Here is a 24,675-nt window from a genome sequence, read left to right as displayed (position 1 = left end):
GCGTTATGCGCTTCCTGTGCAGGCCGGGGTGGGGGAGGAATCCCAAAATCACAAAAGACCACACTCATCTCCCTGAGGCTACGTGTTGCCTCAAAATAGAGCCTATTTTGGTCCTACTTTCAAAAATATTAAAAATAAAAAATAAAAAATTCCCTGACACGTCCCCTCAAGTGACACTGTCACATAAGTTGGGACATGTACATAACTTTTTTAAAAACTTTAATTAAATTTTTAAAACCTACGTGAAAGCTCATCCTGCCCATGGATGAGGTTTTCTGCTTTTTCTAACGCCTGCCACGGCTCCTGGCCTGCCCGCCAACCTTAATGTTGGACAGGCAGGTCCATTAATTAGTTTGATGACTCTGTCAATGGCCTCAATAGGCCAATGACAGGTCGGTGGGCTCACAGCTGATTTTGCTGAGCCCCCACCTACCTGAAAATTGAAATGGGGCGCAGTGACGTCAAGAGTTCTGCCCACATCACCGCACGTAATTTTCACATCGCGAGAGGGCCCCACCCACCCCTCGCCAACGGGAAAATCCTGTTTTTAGTTTCCCCATTATTTTTAAAACTTGTTGGGTTCCCACATTAATTGCCCATTAAACTCACCATAGATTGAGAACTGTTTTAACAAATGTGATACTTGTTAATACAGTGCCAATCAAGCTCCCTGACCAGGAAATTAAGCAATTTAAACTGTGGTGTCTCATTCCTTCAGGTGGTAACTTGTTGTTTGCGATGTTAAAAAAGTCAAATTTTAAATTTTTACCTTTTTCTTACTGTTCCGTTCCATTACTGTTCTCCCTCTCTTTATTTCTCTTTCTGTACCTGATTTTACCAATGTACCCCCTCAGTTATTCCTTTGTTTACTTGGGCAGAATTTTACAGCTCGTCCTGCTGATGGGACTTTCCAGTCCCAAAAAAGACAATGGATTTTGAATGGCTTGTCACATTTCACCACCCTGCCCCTGCCACAAAGGGGCCGGAAAATTCCGCCTTTTCTTTCTTTCTCATTCCTTATATCTCACGGGGCAGAATTTTGCCCTTGGCGTGCAGGATTGGCAGGGGCAGTCGGGAAGCCAACCGCTGCCCGCAATCAACAAGGCTCTGCGATTTCACGCTGGTGGGCCAATTAAGGCCCGCCCAGCATAATACGCGAGCAGCAGTGCTGATCATTGCCTGTGTGGGCGGGGGGAAGAGGGCGAGCAGGCCTAGCACGTGTGTGCAAACGAGCGCCAAATAATCTCCCTGATGCAACTCCGTGCCTCAGGGAGATGAAGAATATATTGAAAAAACTATTAAACAACAGAAAAACTTAATAAAACATATCCCCTCATATGACTCTGTAACATGAGCAGTGACAGGTTTTTAATTAAAAATTAAAGTTTTTATTTCATTTGTATTTGCTTTGGAAACCCCACCCTGCCCATGGACAAGGTTTCCAAAAAACTGCAAAGGCTGCTTGGCCTTTTTGCCTGCCCGTCAACCATTAGGCTGAACAGGCAGTGAAAAATTAAGGACAATTGCGAAATTAATAGCCTGAATAGGCCTTTTAATTGTTGGTGGGCGCGCTGCCAGCTCTGGCGCGCGCCCACCAACCGAACTATCACACAACTAAACATTGACCTCAGCATGCTCGGCCAACATCAAAGCGCATCACTTCACGCTCAGTTGGGTTGGGCACGCGCCCGCCCGCCGAGCTAAAAATTCTGCCCATGGGCTAAGCCCCCCTATTCACTGAGATCTCAGCTGCCCTGTTGCCCTCCCCATGGTGTTATCAATTCACACTTCCAGCGTACACATGTTTTGAGCTGAAGGTGCAGAAAATAAAAAATCTAACAGCAAGATGTCCCGCTCCAGCAAGATCTAGCCCATCTGTTTATTTGTAATTAACAGGTGAGAAAGACCTGAGACAAGTATTAATGACAACAGCCTTCATCTTTCAGATTCAGCCCAGCGACACATGATAATGATGATTAAAGACTCCACATCTGCTTTTACCATCTTAATCACATCAGAAAACTGACTTGGAAGTTTGTGGGTTAAACTTGTACAGAATAAGTGTCAGAAGAATGACTTTAGTCGTATGTTGGCCGCTGTTGAAATCCCAACCTCAGCTAAAATTTGCACTAGTTTTCTCTGGAAAGTGTTTTCCCAAGCATTCTCCTGAAACTGCAACATAGGACATAGGGCCATGAAAATATATAGGAATGCAAAAGACCATTGTGGTCAAATACAAAAGCAAAATAGTCCGGATGCTGGAAATCTGAAATAAAAACAGAAAATGCTGGGAACACACAGCAAGTCAGAAAGTCTGGCAGCACTGGTGGAGAGCGAAACAGTTACTGGGCAGAAATTTTCCCCTCTGCCAGTGGCGGGTTTTACGGCAGCCGGGAGTGGAAAATTTGTATAGAGGCCAAAAATTGGATTCCCACCGGTGGGAAAACAGTTTGGAATTTTCCCCTCACCAATTTTGTGGTTGGATCAGGTTTCTCGCTGATCCATGGCGGGAATGCCATTTGCATGCATTGCCATGTCATGGATGCTACTCGCCAAAATCAGGAAGCCCCTCCCAATCTACTGCCACGTCAGCTGGAAATCAATCCGGTCTGAATCACGTTTGGAAATAAGTGGCGTGCAGCTATCGGCCCTTACTTTGCTTGTGACTTTGAGGTGAGTGCAACATTTAAAGCCTACCTGCAGTAGCACTGTTCTGGGTTCTCACCAATGCCAGTGAGATAGTACACTGGTGGGGGTGCAGGGTTGCTCTGCTCACTGGCTTGCTCAGTTCTACAGGAGGTTGTTATCTGCAGAGCTCAGGCAGGGCTACACACAAGACACAGACCTGCATTGTGACCAGGGGAGGGAGGGGCAGGATGGAAGGATGACAGGGACTTGGGGGACAATGGGCAATAGTGGAGTTGGAGAGTTGGAGGTGGGGGTGAAAGAGGAAGGAGTCATGGGAAAATGGGCAATGGAGGGTTGAATGGGGGGGGTGGGTAGGAGGAGGAAGGAGACACTGGAAATAATGGGCTATTGTGGGGTTGGAGAGGGGGTCAAGAAGGGTAGAAACATGGGAGACAATGGGCAATGGTGGGGTTTGAGTGTGGGGTAAGGAGGAAGGAGACATGGGGGACAATGAGCAATGGAGGGTTTGGGGAGGGAAGGAGGAAGGAGACACGGGGGACAATGGGCAATGGAGGTGTTGGAGTGTGGGGGGGAAATGATGGCAGGCAGAGAGGAAACCAAGAGTGGAGAAGCTGGAGCCCAACATGGAAGACTGGAATGCATGCACAGAAGGGGTTAGATGGGAATCGAACTGTATGAATGGGGCTGTATGCATACAGACTCTGGAATACAAGGGGGGTTTGTGTTAGTGTGGCACAAGAGGGATGGGTTGAGCAAAGACACATGGAGGTGGGGAGGGGAAAGGTTTGCACATGAGGGACAGGTAACTCAGAGACCCATGGGGATGCGGAGAGACTGTGTTATCATCAGTAAAGAAGGAATGGGAGAGCTCATTGAAAGACAGCCATTGTCCCTGGCCTGGGGCCAAGAGGTCAGGGTAAGAGATAAAAGCAGTCCAGGGATTTAGTGGACCTCACAGTCAGGGTGACAGATAAAAGGCAGTCCTGGGGCTTAGTGCATCTCACAGTCAGGGTGAGAGATAAAAGGCAATCCTGAGGCTTTGCGGGCCAGGCCACAGGGCTATGTGTGGCACAAACATTGTAGTCCCACTCCAGGGAGGGGCAAAGCCTGCGTGCTCAACAGGGATAAGACACACCTTGGTGTCCAGGGCGTGGTCATGGTTTTACAGTCATTGGCCGTGGTCTTGTTTGCTTTGTTACTGGGCAGCAGATGGGATGGTCAGGGTTACGGGAGGCAACTGCAGCATGTAAAGGGAGAAGACGAAATAAAGAGGGTGGTATTCAAAACTCTCCTGGGGTGGGTGGAGGTGGCGGGGGCATCTCCTCCATACATGACCATGCACACAGCCTTGAGATGGGAAATGGTGAGGTCCACATTGGGCATGGGGACATCTACAGTGATGGGTTCAGGTGGGAGGGTTGGAATATCGACCACAATAACTCGGATCCAGGATTACTGGAGGGGGTGGTGTTGGAGGATAACAGGACCGAGCGCTACCTACACACCATGGGGTTCCAGGAAGATTGGAGGAACCTGGACTCTCACATGGGGAAGGTCAAAGTTGGTCTCAAAATAGAAGCACATCACCACCATCTTTCAAGCTGAAGTTGTGGCGCAATTAAAAATTGAACCTGGAAAAGAATCAACTTGGGAGGGGTCTGAGTCAGTGTGGGAGGGGCCCAGGGCTGCACTCAGCAGCCCTTTCAGGGGGCACCCTCAAACTGGTCGGAGTCTCAACATTGAAATGGGGTCGCAGCTGAGGGAAAAGAGGAAGACTTCCTTGAGAAGGTGCAATTGGAGCCGTTGCCTTTTGTTGTGCTTTAACGAGAGACTGCAGGAGTCAGTGGTTTAACAGAGGTATATGATAGTGGGAAATGCAGGCATTAAGGAAGCACAGCTGGTGCATGTCTGCCAGATCATCAGTGAAAGCCTCTAATGTGCTTTCTCCAATTGGCATGGTTAATGGGTCAAAAGGCATCCAGTCAGGGCTGAAGTGCAAGTTCACCTTGATCAATGTACAAGATCAGAGATTGCAGGAGTGCCTTTTGTAAGGTGGCACATTTCATTACTGTCCAAACCCCTCCACAGCTCTGTGGGATTGAAATGTCAATATCAGGATCGGCATTATGGTCATCTAGTTCTGTGAGTGTGCACCTCAGCTGCAAGGCCGTATCAGTGAAAAACGAATAGCACAGCTCCAGAGCATGAAATAGGTTTTCTGTTTGCAAGTAGCGGTCAACCATATTTGCACAGTATTTATTAATCTCTTGCATACAAGTCCCCAGGGAGAAGGAGGTTTTTAATACTGGAGCCTGTGCTCAATGCTGCCTTCTTGATGGCAGTGATCCAATTAAGGAGGAGGAGAAGGGCCTGGTGCCACCTAGATCAGCTTTGAGAGGAGGCCCAGTCTCAGGTCCATGGTCCAGAGAAGCCCCAGTGACACTCAGAGGATGAGGAGGTTAGACCCATCCCACCAATCCACACGACCAAAAAGACTTTCCAATCTCAAGATGGGCGACAGACAATGCCGCGCACGTCTGCACTTGTCAAGAGAGGTGGATCATGTCTGCGATGTTCTGCAGGAGGATCTAATGCCCTAAGGGATGGTAGGACATCCCCTGCCAGTGACCCTGAAGGTCACTGCCACACTCAATTTTTTAACCTATGGATCATTCCAGGGATCCACAGGGGACCTATGCTGCATCTCACAGTCCTCAGCACATAAAGTATCAAGGAGGTGACAGATGTCCTCTAAAGTAAGGTTCATCATTATGTGAACTTCACATTCAATGAATCTAGCCAAGCTGCTAGATTTCTGGGATTTGCAGCTAGCTCAGGCTTCCCTAGAGTACAGGGTGCACACATGTGGCATTGAGAGCTCCATGTCACCAGCCCCTGATGTTCATGAACAGGAAAGGGTTCCACTCCATCAACATTCAATAGGTCTGTGATCATCAGAAGCACATCATGCATGTTTGTGCCAGGTACCCTGGGAGATCCCATGATTCATACATCCTGAGTCACTCCCAGATGCCACACATATTCAAAGGCCCTCAGCGAATACAAAGATGGCTGCTTGGGGATAAGGGGTATTTGCTCAAACGATGACTCATGACACCCGTACTCCATCCACTGAGCCAATCGGAGGACAGATACAACACGGCACATAAGGCAACACGATCCATCATCAAGCAGACCATTGGCATCCTGAAGATGTGCTTCCGATGTTTGGACTGCTCTGCTCTTCAGTACTCTCCACAGAGGGCGTCCCATATCATCGTCATCTGTTGTGCCCTTCACAACCTTCAAAGGGTCACCACGTTTATGAGAAACTTTCAGTGGACATTGATGTACACGCAAGGTTGGAGAGAGCATCATGGCTGCAGGTCTTGTGCTTTGACACTGCCAATGAAGGCAGGCTTCTCATTTGGAGAGACAATTACAGCTACCTCTCCAAGGCTAGTGAGGACACCTAGTCCCATGCTGTCTTGTAATGAGAATGGTTCTTCACACACTTTGCAGACACTTGCAGTAAAAAGTTCAGCACATCTCCTAGACATAACATAAGGGTAGAGTGACTATCACAAGTCAGCTACACATCAAATAATGTGAGAGTCACAAATGGAGGCGAACCCTGAATGGGAGCATGACTCACCCTTGCAACAAGAGGGCACATAGATGCATATGCATGGCACTTTCAAATGACGAGACCATTCTCTTGAACAGCTAATATATTTACAAAGGTGCCTGCTTTTAACTGTGATTGAACGCCCGTGACACAGAAGTGATTTCAAAGCTTCTTAATTTTTCTAACTCTACCACAGCATATAGGTACATCCCTGACATCTGCAGCAGAAGTGGAGGTTGCCTGCTGACTGGTGTGTTCTAGTTATCTTTGATGACTTTGGTGGGTGTCCTCTAGAGGACCAAGAACTGGAGGGTCCTGGCCTGCTTTTGGCCTCCTCTGTAGGGCAGGTGAACCCTCCTCAGCCTGTACAGCAGGAGGTGATGGGTCACAGGCAGAGGGGATTGGGTAAGGCTGGACACAATCGGAATCACCTGGTTGGATGGGTATCCAACTGTTGCTCCTCCCTGTGGGTGCCCAAGGGCCCCTGCCTGACTCCTTGAGGAGAAGCGGCTCCTGGAGGGAGATTGAGGTGCCCTGCCCGCCTCTCGCCTAACCACTGATAGATCCCACCAGTGCCTAAATCGATGAAGTGCAGGTCCGAGCGCAAATCCGGCAGGATCAGCTGGACCAAGGACTCCAAGGTGGTGCAACCTTTCCACTGGAAACTTCGAGATGCTACATGTGAGAGCCACAACATCAGAAAGAACGTGGACAGATTCCTGCATCCTTCACTCTAGTCTGTTGACTGCCTCTTACAACTCTAATTGATTTTCCACCGCCTGTCATTGCATCTGCAGCATGTGTGCCATTGCCGTTTCCAGAGGCTCATCATCAGACTAGGATTCAGCGGGTGATTGATCTCCTCCAGTCCTCTGAGTGCCAGAGACCTGGGCTGACACTGCCTCCGAGTGCTGTGGAGACATGTCCGTGAGTTGTCCCACAGAATGTGACCCCCAAGCCTATTCTATAACTAGGACCCACTGGGTAGTTTGTCTCTGAGCTGGTGAATGCACAAGGGTCTTCTTCTAATGGGTCCTCATCTTCCTCGTCTGAGGTGACCTTTGGGACAGGGCTTATATTGGCTCTGGAGCTCTGTCTCGACCATGCTAGTGCCTGTAAGAGAGAGAAGATAGACTTAGATCATGAACAGACTGAATACAACATTGCATGTCATTCACTGAGAATGTCAGGATGTAATCAACTCATGGAGAGCTCAACCATACTGGCTTGCTTGGTGAGGCCGATCTCACCTTCCCCACAGGAGTGATATCTGTTCTCACCCACCAACTTGCCCTTTAGGGAAGGAAATCTGTCGTCCTTAATTGGTCTGGCCTGCATGTGACTCCAGACCCACAGCAATGTGGTTGACTCTTAAATGCCCTCTGAACAAGGGCAATTAGTGATGGACAATAAAATGCTGTCCTAGCCAGTGACGTCCACATCCCCTGAACGAATTAAAAAAAGCTCAGCAGCATCCTCCTTGAATCTGGTCAGCTCCAGGATGTCAGCTCTCCCTCCTCTCTCCCTCTTGTTGTGGGCAAGCTTGGCCTGCATGAAGACAAATGAAAGGAATTTGATGAGAAGGGAAACTGATCTGGACTAACCATGTAAATACTGTGGCTACAAGAGCAGGTCAGAAGCTAGGAATCCTGCGGTGAGTAACCCACCTGCTGACTCCCCAAAGCCTGCCCATCATTTACAAGGCACAGGGCAAGAGTGTGATGGAATACTCCCCACTTGCCTGGATGACTGCAGCTCCCCACAACACTCAAAAGCTTGACCCCGTCCAGGACAAAGCAACCCGCTTGATTGCACCACATCCATAAACACTCACTTCCTCCACTGCCAACACACAGTAGTGTGTACCATCTACAAGGTGCACTGCAGGAATTCACCAAGGCTCCTTCGACAGCACCTTCCAAACCCATGACCACTACCATCTATGAGGACAAGGGCAGCAGATACATGGGAACACCACCATCTAGAAGTTCCCAACCAAGTCACTCACCATCCTGACTCGAAAATATATCGCCGTTCCTTCACTGTCACTGGATCAAAATCCTGGAACTCCCTTCCTAACAGCATTGTGGGTGTACCTACACCACATAAACTGCAGCAGTTCAAGAAGGCAGCTCACCACCACCTTCTCAAGGGCAATTAGGGACGGGCAATAAGTGCTGGCCCAGCCAGCGAATCCCATGTCCGATGAATGAATTAAAAAAAGAGATGGAGGAGAGGTTAGGAAGCATGCGTTCCCCTGTGTGTGCTGAGCCCCTGCCAGTAAGGGCTAAAGATGGAGTTTGTGCAGCATGATAGATGAGATGTTAAAATGTCCATTAGATAGTCATTGGTGATCTGTCCCCCAGTAATATTATGTGAGACCCCTGAGCAGTGTAACCCTTTGAGTGCATGACGCCATTATGAGACTGTGAGATTGTAATGAGCTGAAGGTTAACTTATCCACTTACCCTGGCGGAGCGGATGAGATCATTCATCGTCTTACTGCACTGAATGGCCTTTCTCAGGCAGTTGCCCAATGCACTGACCTTGCAAATGCCTTATGCCTCCCAGGCTGGCGCAGTGAGGTTGGTGGGCTTCCTGGAGCCATCCCTGTTGGTGGATTTCATTGATGATAGCCTCCAGGGAGTTATTACTAAACCTCGCGGTAGCTTTCTTCTTGTACGCAGCCTTCTGGAGATATCTCCTTCACAAAGCTGTGCTGGAGAGAGTGAATATGTGTGCTTGGGCAGTGGGTGAATATGGCATCCAGACCTTCAAATCCATTAGGTGACGGCAGAGTGGATGAATCAGTTCCCGACCCGCCACGTGATTCGGAGAGATACTCACCTGCATAATTAATTAGCTACCAAGTGTGAAATCAGATGTGGTTTTCCACCAGGCTGCCCAGCGGGAAATACACCACGGCTTCAAAAATGTAAATATCCGCCCAATGTTTTAGATCTGTGACTTTGCATCAAAACCAGTCATAATTTTTAGAAAATCTATAGATTTTTATACAAGGTATGGACAGGGTCAATGGTGACAAATTGTTCTCACTCAAGAGAATATCAAGAACTAGAGAGCACAGATTCAAAAGAATTGGCAAAAGGAATAATAGTGATATGAGGAAAAATTTTTTTCTCAGAGGGTTGTTGGAGTCTGGCGCAAACTTCATGAGAGGGTGGTGGAGGCAGGTTCAGTCGAGGTATTCAAAAGAAATTGGATTGCTATCTGAAAAGAAAGAATGTGCAAGTTTAAGGGGATAAGGCAGGGGAGTGGGACTAGATAGAATGCTTTTTCAGAGAGCCAGTGCAGATTCGATGGGCTGAATGGCTTCCTTTTGCACTGGAAAGATTCTGTGATTCTGTGATCTAAATCACAAATCTCCAAAACATCTGCAGCCCTCTGTGGCTCCACTTTTGGTGGCTGTGCCTTCAGTTCCCTAGGTCCCGAGCTCTGGAATACCCTCCCTACACTTCTTCACCTCTCTACCTCTCTTTCCTCCTTTAAGACACTCCTTAAAACCTACCTCTTTGACCAAGCTTTTGGTCATCAGACTTAACATCTTAAGTAACTCAGTATCATAATTTGGGCTGGATTTTACTCTCCCCTTTGGCGGATGTGAAGACAAGGGGCACATAAAATCCTGCGAGTGGCCTTCCTGCTGCCTACTCACCCACCCCTGACCTGTCTGGAGTTGGGGCAAATATCAAGTGGCCCTCCCGCTCTTGGGACCCATGCCAAGCGTGAAGTGCGGCAGCTTTAGCTGCTCAAGCTGGTATCGGGCAAAGGGGAGGACACCTCCTTTGCGAGCCCCATGGGTCCGTTGGAAACACCCCTGTCCCAAAGTCATTTTCCCCCCTTTAATCTTTCCCCTCAGCCTCTTGAACCCAGCCCCCATCCCCCACACCCCTCACTCTCTTCGTTGAGACCCCAACCCCTGACTCACCTGGGCTCCTCAGCAAGGTGGGACTGCCTGCTCCCGGCTGGCACTGCTGGGACTACAGAGCTGCTGGCCATCCAATTGGCTGGCAGCAATCTAAGGCGGGACTTCTTCCTGGGAAAGGTGTGGAAGTCTGCTCCCGACGTTAAATTGCTGCAGGGCAACCTTCAGGATTGTGGATGGGCTCACCCATGACCTTTAAGCTTGGGGGGAGGGGTTGAGGACCACAGCAACCCCTAAAGTCCAACCCTATGTTTTGTAATGCTGTTGTGAAGCACCTTGGGACATTTCATTTTGCTAAAGACGCTATATAAATGTATGTTGTTGTTGTAAATGCTTCCCAAATTGGCTTTTGCTATTGGTTTATTGCATGGAAGGTAAATGAAAAATTAATCAGCTAACATTTGGGCTCCAAGCCTTTGCTAATGCCCCAAGTGTGTAAAATTTAGTTTTCATCCAGAGCAAAATATCTTTGTCTTGACTAATTTCCAGTTCAATAAATAAAAAATGAACTACTACCATTGGGAGTAGTTGAGGCAAATAGCATAAATACATTTAAGGAAAGGCTAGATAACCATATAAGGAAAAAGAGAATAAAGTGTTATGCTGATAGATTTAGATGAGGGAAAATGAAAAGAGACTCAACTGGAGTATGAAGCCAGTATGAATTGGTTAGCCAAATTTCCTGTTTCTGTATTATATACAGTATGTAACTTTAAAAATAATCTTGCTTGGTTCTGACAGAAAGCTTGTCTCCTACCTCTATTTTAAAACATGTTTAAGGACAAGCCATAGCCATTTGGACACCTGGGGATAAATTTAATCCATCCCACTTGTTAGCATCTTGACTGCACTGGATCAGCCAATCATTTAAAACTCTGCACAATTTTAATTGGGAAAACTGTGAAAGGACAACGAATCCAATCCCGTTAGTTTCTTGTCTGGTGTGTTAAGTTAAAGCCCAATAGTTTAATTTAAATTCCCTAATTGCTACAGTAGAAACCAAGTTCAAACAGACAATGTTTAATTCACCTATCCTTCACTTTTGCTTTTCTGGTGAATATCAGAAAGCATTGAAGGTCAAAATCCATTTCAGTATAGCAAAGCAATATATTTGTGCATCATAGTTTTGTTGGACAATATATTGAAATCACTCCAAAATTTTAAACTTTCTGTTTGAACTTTATTGGTTGACCTAGAAATGAGGAAAATAAATAAAGAACTTTGCAGCGTAGCGTAAGGAAGAATTGACTTCAGATAACTTTTAATGACCATCCTCAACGTGTCGTTCAGTCAGACCCCCTGTCTAGTGTGTGAAACTAAAGCAAAAAATGCCAGAGATGCTCAGCAAGTCAGACAGCATTTGTGGAGAGAGAAACAGAGTTAATGGGCTGAATTTTACAGGCCACCTGCAGACAGGAAAACAGGCAGGTTGACCCGTAAATTAGGGCACTGTGCTCTCTGCGATGTACCCGTCGCCACCCCATCCACCCTGGACCTGTCACAATTTTACGAGTGGTGGGGAATGCGTAGGATGAGCCACCTGCCTTTGACTCAATTGAGGTCCATAAATGGACAATTAATGCCCAGTTAAGGGCCTCATCATGCCACCGTTCTGATTTAAGAACTGTGCCCAATGTGTAGCCCCGGCAGGTTTAAACCTTCGGGTTGCTAGTCAGTGAAAGGGGTTGCCTTCTTCCCAGGCCCCTTGTGCCAATCAGAGGCTCGCCAACAAATTTCAGGTCAATAGCTTTTCACCAGAATTGACAGAAGGCTATCAAGCTGAAACGTTAACTCCATGGTCTGGCTGAGGGCAGGGTCCCCACACCCAGTGTAAATTTCGGGGGCCAGCCCGCCTCTGCTTGACCTACTCGCCCCACTGTAATTTTTTGGGCAACGGTCCTTTAATTAGCATGAGGCAGGACTTCCATCTGTCTCCAGGCATAAGTCCCGCCTTATTGAGTTGTAGGCCGGTCAGAGATCAGCATCTCTGTGCCACGCCAGGATCGGTGGCCGCTGCCAGCTTTGCAGAAGGCCTGGGAGGAAGAGGAACCATGGATGTCCCCAAGCCTAGGTAAGTCCAGGACCTTACCGGGATTGGCTTGCCAAGCTGCACGTTGGACTCAGGCTTCCCTTCCATCTGTTATATTGGAGAGGAGGTGGGATGAAGCCCTTAACTGGGCATTAATCGCCCACTTAAGCGTCTCACTTGGGCCATGGCTGGCGGCCTTTCCAACCATTTGTAAAATTGCAGTGTGGCAGGAGGTGGGGGGGAGGGGGGCGGTGGTGTTGGCGGCGAGCATTCTGCCAATAGCTTGTTATCCTGTTCCTGGGTGACGCACAAAATTCAGTCTCATTTCTCCACAAATGCTCCCTGAATTTCCAGCATTTTCGTTTCTTATTTCAGATTTCCATCATCCACAGTATTTTGCTTTGTGAGCATGTGAGACAATTTGGAAGTTCCCAAAGTACTTCTAAATTAAAGGACTTTACAATTAGTTTCTGTAATGTCTCTCATGAGGGCCAGTCAGCTCAGTTGTTTAGATAGCATGTGGATCAGATTAGTGCCAACAGTGCAAAGTTTGAAGCCTGTTCAAGCTGAGGTAGATTCGGTGCCTACCTCTTCACCCTACCTGTACTAAAAAATCATTGCATTTTGTGCTGTGGTTCAACGAATAATCACCAAGGACCTCCCTTCAGGCAGAGAACTGAACAAGAAGAAAGTCTCTCGCATGCAAAGCACACTACCTTCTGTGAGAAACACGGTATTATCATTATGAGATGAGGTGAGTTCTGTTATTACCTGTTGTTTTCATTCTGATCTAGGATATTCATTGAGAAACTCTCTTTTCTTCTATTTCTTCAGTCCCTCCAGTGATCAGAGTGTACCCAGAAAGCCAGGCACAAGAGCCTGGTGTGACTACAAGCTTAAAGTGCCATGCTGATGGAATCCCCAACCCCAAAATTACCTGGCTGAAGAATGGTCTAGATATTACTTCAACATTACCTAACCAACTTGTGCTACTAGGTAGTATCAAATTCCATTGGCATAATCTGTTGGTGAACATAATAATGATATTTGCTTTCGTATAGCACTTTATTGCATCAAAACTTCACAAAACATTTCACGCGGCAAGCTTCTTTTGAAGTTCAAGGACTGATTAAGTTGGCAAATGCAGCATCCATTCTACCTTTCTGCACCTGCAAGGTCCCGCAAGCAGCTGTTAGATTCATTCACGGTAAATGTATTTTACCGTGAATGAATATTCAATCAATTGGACTAAGGACTGTTTAATACTAGATTTATTAGAGGTTTCAAGTTGGCCCATGTCTGCTGGTGGTTTCTACCTATGATCTAGATATCTGTGCATAATCGGCCTGACACAAAGCAAATTTGCATCAGCGATTAGTTTCGCAGATAAAAGAATTCAGATGCATGAATTTCAAATTGATAATACTATTCATTGATACACCCAACATTCTAATACTAATGTACATGCAGAATCAATTGTAGGAAGTTAAGAGCAAGTATGACAATGAAAGTGCCCTGCTGTAAGTTGTCCATATAGATGGGTCATTTCCATTATCTAAAAGGACATATGCCCACTGAATCACTAACTAAATTGATGCATTGAGCGATTATCTAAAAGGACATCCAACCACTTAAAAAACACCTAAAAGGATTGACACCTACTGGAGCATCATCTACATGACGACATACATGACGCACCCTCATCTGAAATAAATTAAAACTAAAAACAGCTAACTTTGCGATCCATCTCAGTGCCAAATTGAAACATAGGGCTGAAATTTACGAGGTGAGCCAAGACCCTGATGTTAAGGTAAAAGGCGAGTTCCAAACCCATACTTGCCGGCAGTGGGACCTACTCATCAATTTTACCACTGGCAGCCTCTTATTTGGCCGCCTGTGGACCTGCCATTCAATTAAGGACAGCAGGTGGGCTCTTGATGCTGCTGGCCCAATCACAGGGCTGGCAGCTCTGAAACCTCAGCAGCACCACCAGTAGAAGCGATTGCTGAAGAAAACAGACCTTGGGCTGAAAAATTGAAAGTATGTCTAAGATGATTCCAATTCTTTTTTAACTTGTTAATATTTAAATTTTGATATTATTGTGAGGTTGGCACTTTTAAAAACAATACCTCTTTTAAAAATTTTCAACCTTAATTTCAATCCCTCCACAGCCTCACCCCTGCCTATTTATGTAAACTATTTCTGCAAGCCCTACAAACCTCCAAGATCTTTGCATTATTCCAATTCTGGTGTCTTGCATCCCCAGTTTTCATCGCTTCATCACAAAGGACAGTGCCTTCAACTACATAAACGAGTGCTAAACTCTAGAATTTCCTCCCTAAGCCTCTCCATCTCTCTACCCCTCTCCTCTTTTGAGATACTCCTTAAAATCTATTTCTTTGACCAAGCTTTTGGTCAACTGTCTTAGTATCTTAGTATCTCCTTACATGGCTCAATTTCAAATTTTGTTTGATAATCACTCCCATGAAGCACTTTACTACATTAAAGATGCTATTTAAATGCAAGTTCTTGTTGTTATGCCTTTGTTTTTGAATGGTGACTATCAATGCAGAATCACTTTGTCTTGTGCATTTTTGTTTGTGTTCCACATTTCTATAGCAAATGGAGGTGAAATTCACATTAACAGTGTGCGTTATGAAGACACAGGGGCATATACTTGCATTGCGAAGAACGATGCAGGAGTTGATGAAGATATCTCATCTCTTTTTGTCGAGGATTCAGCTCGAAAGACTCGTATGTCTAAAATGTGTTAAACCACTTGTTATTATTGAACTTGCTCTGAGCTTAATTGGTGCATGAAAGAAATTGAAATAACACCAACTCTTGATCATATTGATAGTTATATAAGGGAACTGAGTGTCACAGAAAGTTAGAACATTATCTTTTCCAGCAGCCGTGATTGGCCAGTTGAAAGTCTTCTGTCTCTGCCAATTGTTTGAAATGAGTTTAGAAAAGTTCCTCAGACCATGAGGAGTCCACAGTACTAACTGATATAAAATTAAAGTTTTCAGTCCTAATCAGAGACAATTTAAGATGGCTAACGGAGGAATAGCACAGTGGTATAGGCAGAATTTGTTTTCAGAGTTATTAGAGTATGAGCTTGGCAGTCAACACAATACTATTTCATAAGATTTTTTTTTTCAAATCAACAGTTAACAGTAAGATTCAAATAGAAACATCATTATTTCCATTAACACGTTAAAGCGAGGAAAATAAAGTCTTCTGAGACTAAAACTCTATAGCACAAAGTCCAATCTTCCGACTCCTTGGGCTGGAATTTATAGTCCCCCTGCCAGGCATGTTTTTCAGCAGTTGGGGGGCTCATAAAATAAGAAGGCTGCCAAGCCCCACCACCTTCCACCCAACCCCAAGTTGTCCTCCATTATATGGTAAGTGGGCAGGCGCTGAAATCGGGAGCTTGCCCGCCTTTTTTAAATACATAACTAAAGGTCAGTCAAACTTGTTACCAAGTCATTTGACCTGAATACTACGCTGCCCATGCCATAAAATGGTTGGCACGGGCAGGCTGGCAGGAGTGGACAGGCCGTTTTTTAAACAGAAGTGGTTAACAGGGAAGGGGGTGGCATCCTCTGGCACTGCCCTGTGCACCTCAGATGCACCCCCACTCCAACATGTTACTCCCATTTTGTTCCTACCCACCCCCACTCTTTGTCCCTCCCCACTAGCGTCCAAAACCTCACCCCCAAACCCCCTGCTATGCCCGCTAGGCTGCCCAATGTCTCTCACCCTAAAAGCAAGGGACTTAGTGGGGATCTACCGAAGTTCTGCATGAGCCTGCTTGAAGTCCCAGCAGCGCCTTGAGTTCTGGTGCTGCTGGGGCTTGTGGAGCTTCAGGCCAATCAGATTGGCCGTCAGCTCTCTAAGTAGGGACTTCCTCCCACTGAGGGGCGGAAGTCACACTCTCAGCCTACTTAGCAGCATATTATGGCTGCAGGACAGGCTTTCTTTAGGCGCGTCAGTTTGCAGACCAACTCTTGCAATGGAGGAAAGGGATGAGCAATACACCCCCATTCCCTGTGAAATCCAGTCCATGCACTACATTATTTCCCTCTCCATAATGTCACCTGCCTCCATCCTGTCTCAGCCCATCTGCCCAATTCTTATTCCATGCTTTTGTCACCTCCAGCTTATTCCTCCTGGTTGACCTCCCATAATACACACTTCATAAACCTCAACTTGCTTAAAATTAGGCTGCTTATATCGAACTACATACCAGTAAACTTACCAATTATCCCAACGTCTCCAAACCACATTGGTTCCCATGTAAAGCTCTTATCAGTCTGTTTAAGCTATGTAATGGCTTTTCTACATCCTATTCATGCAACCTCCCCACCTGTATAATCTATCAAAATCCTCCGTGGGGCTCTTATCTCTCATATGTAAAACAGAGAGCTGTCAGTTGAAAATCTAGAGAAGGAGCCTCAGACACCCAAGGCCCATTTGCAATTTTTAGGTGGGCCTGTAAATAAGAGAGCAGCATACCAGCCCATTTCAGGCACAAGGCTGCTTGCCTACGCAAATCGGATCTGATGGTTACACTTTCAGCTTTTCCCATGTTACATAGTGTAGCCACAATGCTGCTTGATCACCTTTATATAAACCCTCATTTCTGGTAGTTTTTTACAGCCAGATGTCCTTCCTGCCACTAACCCTCCCATTTACCAAACTGCGGACCAGCAGAGATACACACAGGCTGACCCATACCAACGGCTGTGTGCTTTCATAGCCAAGAAATCCTGGCATGGGACTTGAACCCAGGGCCTTCAGGCTCAGAGGCAGGAGAGCTACTCACTGAGTCACTCCAGCTCCCTATCTAATAGTTACAGTTTCCAATTTGCAATTTGCAACTAGCTAGCTTTCTCTCTTACAAATAGGCAGAGCACACGCCAAGTGTGTTCTGCCCATTTACACCAGGTGGTCAACTGTCTAAGCCCTTAACGGTATTTCTGGCGGCCATTCCACAAAATGCCCAGAATTTTTTGTGCAGAGTATTTTTGTTGGGCCAGAAGGAACAAGTTCGCTTATCCTAACTAGGCAAAAATATTTAGTACTACTAGCAAACTGATCTCGTTCTCCTCGGAGATTGGCTTATCTAACCAGGCCCAGCATGCTAGCTGATGCAGCGTAGGAGCTGACTGACTGCTTAACTAACACTGCAGGCAGAAGTCCATAATCTCCCTTCTATCCTCCAATTCTGGCCTCTTGAGTTCACCATTAGCCGGTGTGCCTTCAACCACAAAAAGACCCCACAGCCTGGATTTTCCTCCCTTAATTACTCTACCTCTCCAGCTCCCCCTCTTCCTTCAAGACCCTGCTTAATCATAAAATCATAGAATCAGAGAATGTTACAGCACAGAAGAAGGGTATTCAGCCCATCATGTCTGTGGCAGCTCTCTGCAAGAGCAATTCACTTAGCACCACTCACCCACATTCCCTCCGTAGCTCTGCAAATGTTTCCTCTTCAGATAATGATCCAATTCTTTTTTGAAAGCTATGATTGCATCTGCCTACACCACACTCTAAGGCAATGCATTCCAGATCCTAACCTCTCGCTGCATTAAAAATGTTTTTCCTCATGTCATCATTTCTTTCGCCAATTACCTTAAATTGGTATCCTCTGGCTTTCGATCCTTACACAAATGGGAATAGTTTCTCCCTATCTACGCTGTCCAGATTCTTCCTGATTTTGAAAACCTCGATCAAATCTCCTCTCAATCTTCTCTTCTCTAAGGAGAATAGCCTCGGCTTCTCCAATCTATCCTCAAAACTGAAGTTCCTCATCCCTGGAACCATTCTTGTGAACCTTTTCTTCTCCCTCTCTAATGCCTTCATATCTTTGCTAAAGTGTGGCGCCCAGAACTGGAAGCAGTACTCCAGTTGTGGCTGAACCAATGTTTTATACAGGTTTATCATAACTCCTCTCCCCGCATGGGCCCCAGCTATGCCTGTCTCTTTATGGGGTATGTGGAACATTCCTTGTTCCAGTCCTACTCCGGACCCCTTCCACAACTCTTTCTCCGGTACATCGATGATTACTTCGGTGCTGCTTCATGCTCTCATCGGGACTTGGAAAAATTTATTAATTTTGCTTCCAATCTCCACCCCTCCATCATTTTCTCGTGGTCCATCTCTGACACTTGCCTTCCCTTCCTTGACCTCTCTGTCTCAATCTCTGGTGATAGACTGTCCACCAATATCCACTACAAGCCTATCGACTCCCACAGCTACCTCGACTACAGCTCCTCACACCCCGCTTCCTGTAAGGACTCCATCCCATTCTCTCAGTTTCTTCGCCTCCGTCGCATCTGTTCCAATGATGCTACCTTCAAAAACAGTTCCTCTGACTTGTCCTCCTTCTTCCTTAACCGAGGTTTTCCACCCACGGTTGTTGACAGGGCCCTCAACCGTGTCCGGCCCATCTCCCTCACATCCGCCCTCACACCTTCTCCTCCCTCCCAGAAACATGATAGGGTCCCCCTTGTCCTCACTTGTCACCCCACCAGCCTCTGCATTCAAAGGATCATCCTCCGCCATTTCCGCCAACTCCAGCATGCCACCACCAAACATATCTTCCCTTCACCCCCCCTATCGGCATTCCGTAGGGATCATTCCCTCCGGGACACCCTGGTCCACTCCTCCATCACCCCCTACTCCTCAACCCCCACCTATGGCACCTCCCCATGCCCACGCAAAAGATGTAACACCTGCCCCTTCACTTCCTCTCTCCTCACCGTCCAAGGGCCCAAATACTCCTTTCAAGTGAAGCAGCATTTCACTTGCATTTCCCCCAACTTAGTCTACTGTATTCGTTGCTCCCAATGTGGTCTCCTCCACATTGGAGAGACCAAACGTAAACTGGGCGACCGCTTTGCAGAACACCTGCGGTCTGTCTGTAAGAATGACCCAAACCTCCCTGTCGCTTGCCATTTTAACACTCCACCCTGCTCTCTTGCCCACATGTCTGTCCTTGGCTTGCTGCGTTGTTCCAGTGAAGCCCAACGCAAACTGGAGCATCTCATCTTCCGACTAGGCACTTTACAGCCTTCCGGACTGAATATTGAATTCAAAGCTTTAGTTCTTGAACTCCCTCCTCCATCCCCACCCCCTTTCTGTTTCTTCCCCTTCCTTTTGTTTTTTCCAATAAATTATATAGATTTTTCTTTTCCCACCTATTTCCATTATTTTTAAATATTTTAAAATCTTTTATGCTCCCCCCACTCCCACTAGAGCTATACCTTGAGTGCCCTACCATCCATTCTTAATTAGCACATTCATTTAAATAATATCACCAACTTCGACACCTCTGTGTTCTTTTGTTCTTTTGTCTGTGACATCTTTTGATGACCTGCTCCTATCACTGCTTGCTTGTCCCTACAATCACACCCCCCCTCCACTCCTCTCCCCCCATCCAACCACCCCCCCCCCCCACCCCACACCTTAAACGAGCTTATATTTCACCCCTTTCCTTGGATTCACCTAGTTCTGTTGAACGGTCATGAGGATTCGAAACGTCAACTCTTTTCTTCTCCGCCGATGCTGCCAGACCTGCTGAGCTTTTCCAGGTAATTCTGTTTTTGTTTTGGATTTCCAGCATCCGCAGTTTTTTGTTTTTATCATAACTTTCTTGCTTTTGTACTCTGTGCCATTATTTATGAAGCCCATGACCCCACATGCTTTATTAACTGCTCTCTCGACCTGGCCTACCACCTTCAATGATTTGTGCACATATATCCCAAGGTCTCTTAGCTGCTGCACCCCCTTTAAAATTGCACCTTTTATTTTACATTGCCTCTTTCCACTCTTCCTGCCAAAATGAATCACTTCACACTTTTCTGCATTAAATTTCATTTGCCACTTGTCCACCCATTCCACCAAATTGTCCATATACTTTGACAATGCTTCAAATTTCACCTCATCCACAAATCTTGAAATTATGCGCTGTATCCCAAAGTCTAGGTCATTAATATATATCAAGAAGAGCAGGGGTCCTAACATCAACATGTGGGGATCGCCACAACAAAGCTTCCTCCAGTCTGAAAAGCAACCTTTCACCACGACTCTCTGCTTCCTGTCACTCAGCCAATTTCATATCCATGTTGCCATTATCCCCTTTATTCCATGAGCTCTAATTTTGCTCACAGGTTTGTTGCATTTATCAAATGCCTTTTGGAACTTCATATGTTCCATATCAACTGCATTGCCCTCATCTACCCTCTCTGTTGCCTCATCAAAAAACTCAAGCAAGTAAGTTAAACACAATTTGCCCTTAAGAAATCTATACCAGCTTTTCTTAATTAATCCTCATTTGCCCCAAGTGAGTATTAATTTTGTCCCGAATTATTATTGCTAAAAGCCTCCCCACCACTGAAGTTACACTGACTGGCCTGCAGTTGCTGGGCTTATCCTTACATCTTTTTTGAACAAGGGTGTAACATTTGTGGTCCTCCAGTCCTGTGGCGCCACCAGGTATCTAAGGAGGTTTGGAAAATTATGGCCAAGGCCTCTGCAATTTCCAGCCATGCTTCCCTGTGTATCCTTGGATGTGTCTCATCTGTTCCTGGCGACTTACCAATTTTAAGTATAGCCAAACTATCAACTAACTCCTCCTTATCAATTTTAAACTCGTCAAGTCAGCATCGCATGAAGCAATAAATAAAAAGTGTCTGAACTACCTCCTGTTCACCATGACTTCAGCAGCATCTTCTTCTTTGGTAAAGACAGATGTGAAGTATTCATTTAATATCTCAGCCCTGCCTCCATGCATGAGTCCCCTAATTAGGTCTATAATCAGCCCCAATCATCTTTTTACCACTTTTTTTACTACTTATATGCCTATAGAAGAATTTTGCCTTCCTCTTTATGTTTGTTGCCAGGTTCTTCTCATGCTCTTTCTTTGCTTCTCTTATCTGTTTTTCAATTCCCCTCTGAACCTTCTGTATTGAACCTGATTCTCAATTGTATTATTCACCTGACATGTGTCATATGCTTCCTATTTCTGCTTCTCCTTTCTCTCTATCTCTTTCATCATCCAGGGAGCTCTGGATTTGTTTGCTTTACCTTCCCCCTCTTTGATTAAGCTTTTGGTCACCCTTCCTAATATCTCCTCCTTTGGCTCAGCATCCTTTTCTTCCCTGATTATACCTCTGTGAAGCACCCTAAGACATTTTTGTACACTGACTTTGCTATATAAATCCATATTGTTTTTACTGTTAAAATTGCTAACTCAACTGGGTCAACATTTATCCAATTGGGCAGGTCTTACATCCACATCTTGCCAGTTCGGCAGAAGGATCTAATAAAGGGAACTAACAATTGTCTAAAAAAAGCAAAAATTCAGAAAAACAAAATTTTAACCTCAAAATTAAAACAAAGTTGTGCTTTTATATTATGTGCTACCACTTTGTACATTGTTTTTGTGTTCATGCTGCCTATTATACCTGAAGGTTTTTCATTTAATTTTGGCTGCAGTAGAACTTAAACATGTTTTGTTGAAACATGTTATTATATGGCTTATAACTTCCTCATGGTCAATCGGAGTAGGCATTCTTTGTCACACCCTTAATTTTATCTGAACCAAAAATTTTCCATTGTGTTATCTTTAGGCAGTTGCTAGGATGGTATCATCGATCGTGTATCAGCTTTACTTAACCAATGGCACTTAATAACAGTTGGAGAGTGTAGCTGATTGATGATGTGATTAATGGATCTCACTCTGTTTTTGAGGACTGGCAAATACATTGATTACAGTGAACAGGTCTGGTTTAAAATGTGCATGTCTGATAACGCTGCAAATATCTTCTAAGGCGACATTGTCACTACCATCTCAGATAGAAAAGTCACACAACTTTTCATAAATATTTTCAATGTAGTGATTGCATATTCAAACTGCATAGTAACACCTTCATGATATAGTGATCCATCTTAATTATAATTATGCATTGTACCGTGTGTTTTGTAAACAAACAAAAGTTTCTTATAGGAGCACAGAAACATAGGACTTAGGAGCAGGAGTAAGCCATTTGGCCCTTCAAGCCTGCTCCTCCGTTCAATTAGATAATAGCTAATCTTACTGTGGTCTCAACCCCATTTTCCAGTTTGCCCCATAACCTTTGACTCCCTTGTCTATCATAAATCAATCTAACTCAGCCGTGAACAAATTCACTGGCCCAGCCTCACTGTTTTCTGAGGAGGAGAATTCCACAGGAAGAGACTAACAACCCTCTGAGAGGGTGGTGGTGAATTCCAGACTAACAGCCCTCTGAGAGAAAAAAAAATTCTCCTAATCTCTGACTTAGAAGGGATATCTCTTATTCATAAACTGTCTCCCTAGTTCTAGTCTCCCCCACCAGAATAAACATCCTCCCTGTATCAATTTCTCTCAGGGTCTTATGGGAAGAATTGTCCCCCCTTCGGGAGGGGAAGTGCAGAAGCGGGCACGGGCAGGCACGCCTCCAATCAGTGTTCCCAATTGGGGGCATGCTGCCATTTTACATGGGCAGGCCAATTAAGGCAAAATGTCTGTCAGGAATCTCTATGCGCTCCCTGTGCAAGTGGGGTGGGGGGAATTCCCTCAACCGAGAGTGGTAAAGGTGCACAAACAAAACTTCCCTGACCTGTCCCCTCATGTGACACTGTCACATGAGTTGGGACATGTCCATCACTTTAAATTTTTAAAAACCCTCATGAAACCTCATCCAGCCCATGGATGAGGTTTCATGCTTTAACTGAAGCCCGCCAGGGCTCCCGGCCTGCCTGCCAACCTTAAGGTTGGATGGGCAGGTCCATTAATTATATCAATTACTTTTTAAATGGCCTCAATAGGCTGTTGACAGGCTAGCAGACACACAGCTGATTCGGCTGTGCCCCCGCCGACCTGAAAATTGAAATGATGCGGGATAACGTCGCGAGTTCTGCCCGATATCATCCTGCGTCATTTTACGCATTGGCGAGCGGGATTCTAGCAATTTTTCTATGACAGATGTTAGGCTAACTGGTCTATAGTTTCCTGTCTGCTGTCTGCCTCCTTTCTTGAATAAAGGTGTTATATTTGCTGTTTTTCAATCTGCCAGGACCGTGCCAAAATCTAGGGAATTTTAGGAGATTATATCCAATGCTTCTACAATCTCTGCTGCCACTTTTTTTTTAAGAACCTAGGATGCAGGACATTTGGTCCTGGGGGCTTGTCAGTCTTTTGGTCTAATAGTTTTACCAGCACCTTTTCCCTGGTGATGGTGATTGTTTTAATCCCCCCACCACCCCACACTTTGCCTCTTAATTTTAAATTATCTCATGGAAGTTTTCGAATCTACAGTGAAGACAGACACAAAATAGCCATTCAATGCTTCTATCATTTCCTCCTTTTCCATTATTAATTCCCCAGATTCTCTCTCTAGAAGAGCAACACACATTTTAGTTACTTGTTTCTTTTTTAAACGCTTGTAGAAATTCTTACTATCTGTTTTTCATATTTCTAGCTGCTTTCTCTCATACTCTAATTTCTCCCTTTTATGAATATTTTAGTTAGTCTTTGCTGGTTCTTAAATCTATCCAATGTTCTGACCTTCCACTAATCTTCACAGGATTGTACAATGTTTCTTTCAAATTGATGTTATCCTAATTTTCTTATTTAGCCCTTGATGTTGCATCCTTCTCAAAGAGTCTTTATTTCTCACTGGGATAAATCTTTGCTGAGGATGATTAAGTACTTCCTTAAATGTCTGCCACTGCATCGCTATGTCTTACCTTTGAACCCAGGGCAGAATCTTCCCAATGGATGGTGGGTGGGCAGCCAACCCCCGCCACTGAAACGGGGCCCACCGCCATTTTGAGTGGGCAGGCCAGTTAAGGCCCGCCCAGCTGCATCCCTGACAGGAAGTGCTATGCACTTCCTGTGCGGGAAGGGGGGAGGGAATCCCCAGCTGTCAAAGTGTGCTCTTTCGCGCTTGCGCGGGAAAGAGCGCACTTCGCCCTGAGACAATGTTCTTTCTCAGGAAGACCAGTGACAGTCCGAAAAACTTTAAAAATACAAAATTTTAAAAATTATTAACATGTCCCCCTCATGTGACAACGAGATGGGGCATGTTAATAAAGACCACATAAACTTTAATAATTTTTTAAAATACAGACGTGAAAATTCATCCCGCCAGTGGATGAAGTTTCATCAATAATCTGGAGCCCGCTGGGGCTCATGGCCTGCCCCCCAGCCTTAAGGTTGGACGGTCAGGTCTTTAATTCCTTTAAATAACCTGTCAATGGCCTCAATTGGCCATTGACAGATCGGCGGGCGGACAGCTGATCTCGCTGTCAACCTGCCTTCCTAAAAATATACATGGACCGGGATGAAGTCGGGGAATCCTCCCGATGTCATCCCATGTCACTTTC

The 24,675-nt window shown here is 45.6% G+C and overlaps 1 protein-coding gene across 1 annotated transcript in view; it reads left to right on the top strand.

Moving 5' to 3' along the window:
- The window catches only part of fstl4 (follistatin-like 4), a 429,308-nt gene that overhangs the window by 359,067 nt on the left and 45,566 nt on the right, over positions 1-24,675 (top strand). Inside the window, exons 7-8 of the mRNA XM_041194371.1 lie at positions 13,087-13,248; positions 14,872-15,006. Of these exons, the coding sequence (XP_041050305.1) occupies positions 13,087-13,248; positions 14,872-15,006 (297 nt within the window). The remainder of the gene's footprint in view (positions 1-13,086; positions 13,249-14,871; positions 15,007-24,675) is intronic.

This window comes from Carcharodon carcharias, chromosome 8 (assembly GCF_017639515.1).
Source record: "Carcharodon carcharias isolate sCarCar2 chromosome 8, sCarCar2.pri, whole genome shotgun sequence".
NCBI lineage: Eukaryota > Metazoa > Chordata > Chondrichthyes > Lamniformes > Lamnidae > Carcharodon > Carcharodon carcharias.
Note: the sequence above shows the minus strand (reverse complement) of the source record. Positions and strands in the feature narration are given on the sequence as shown.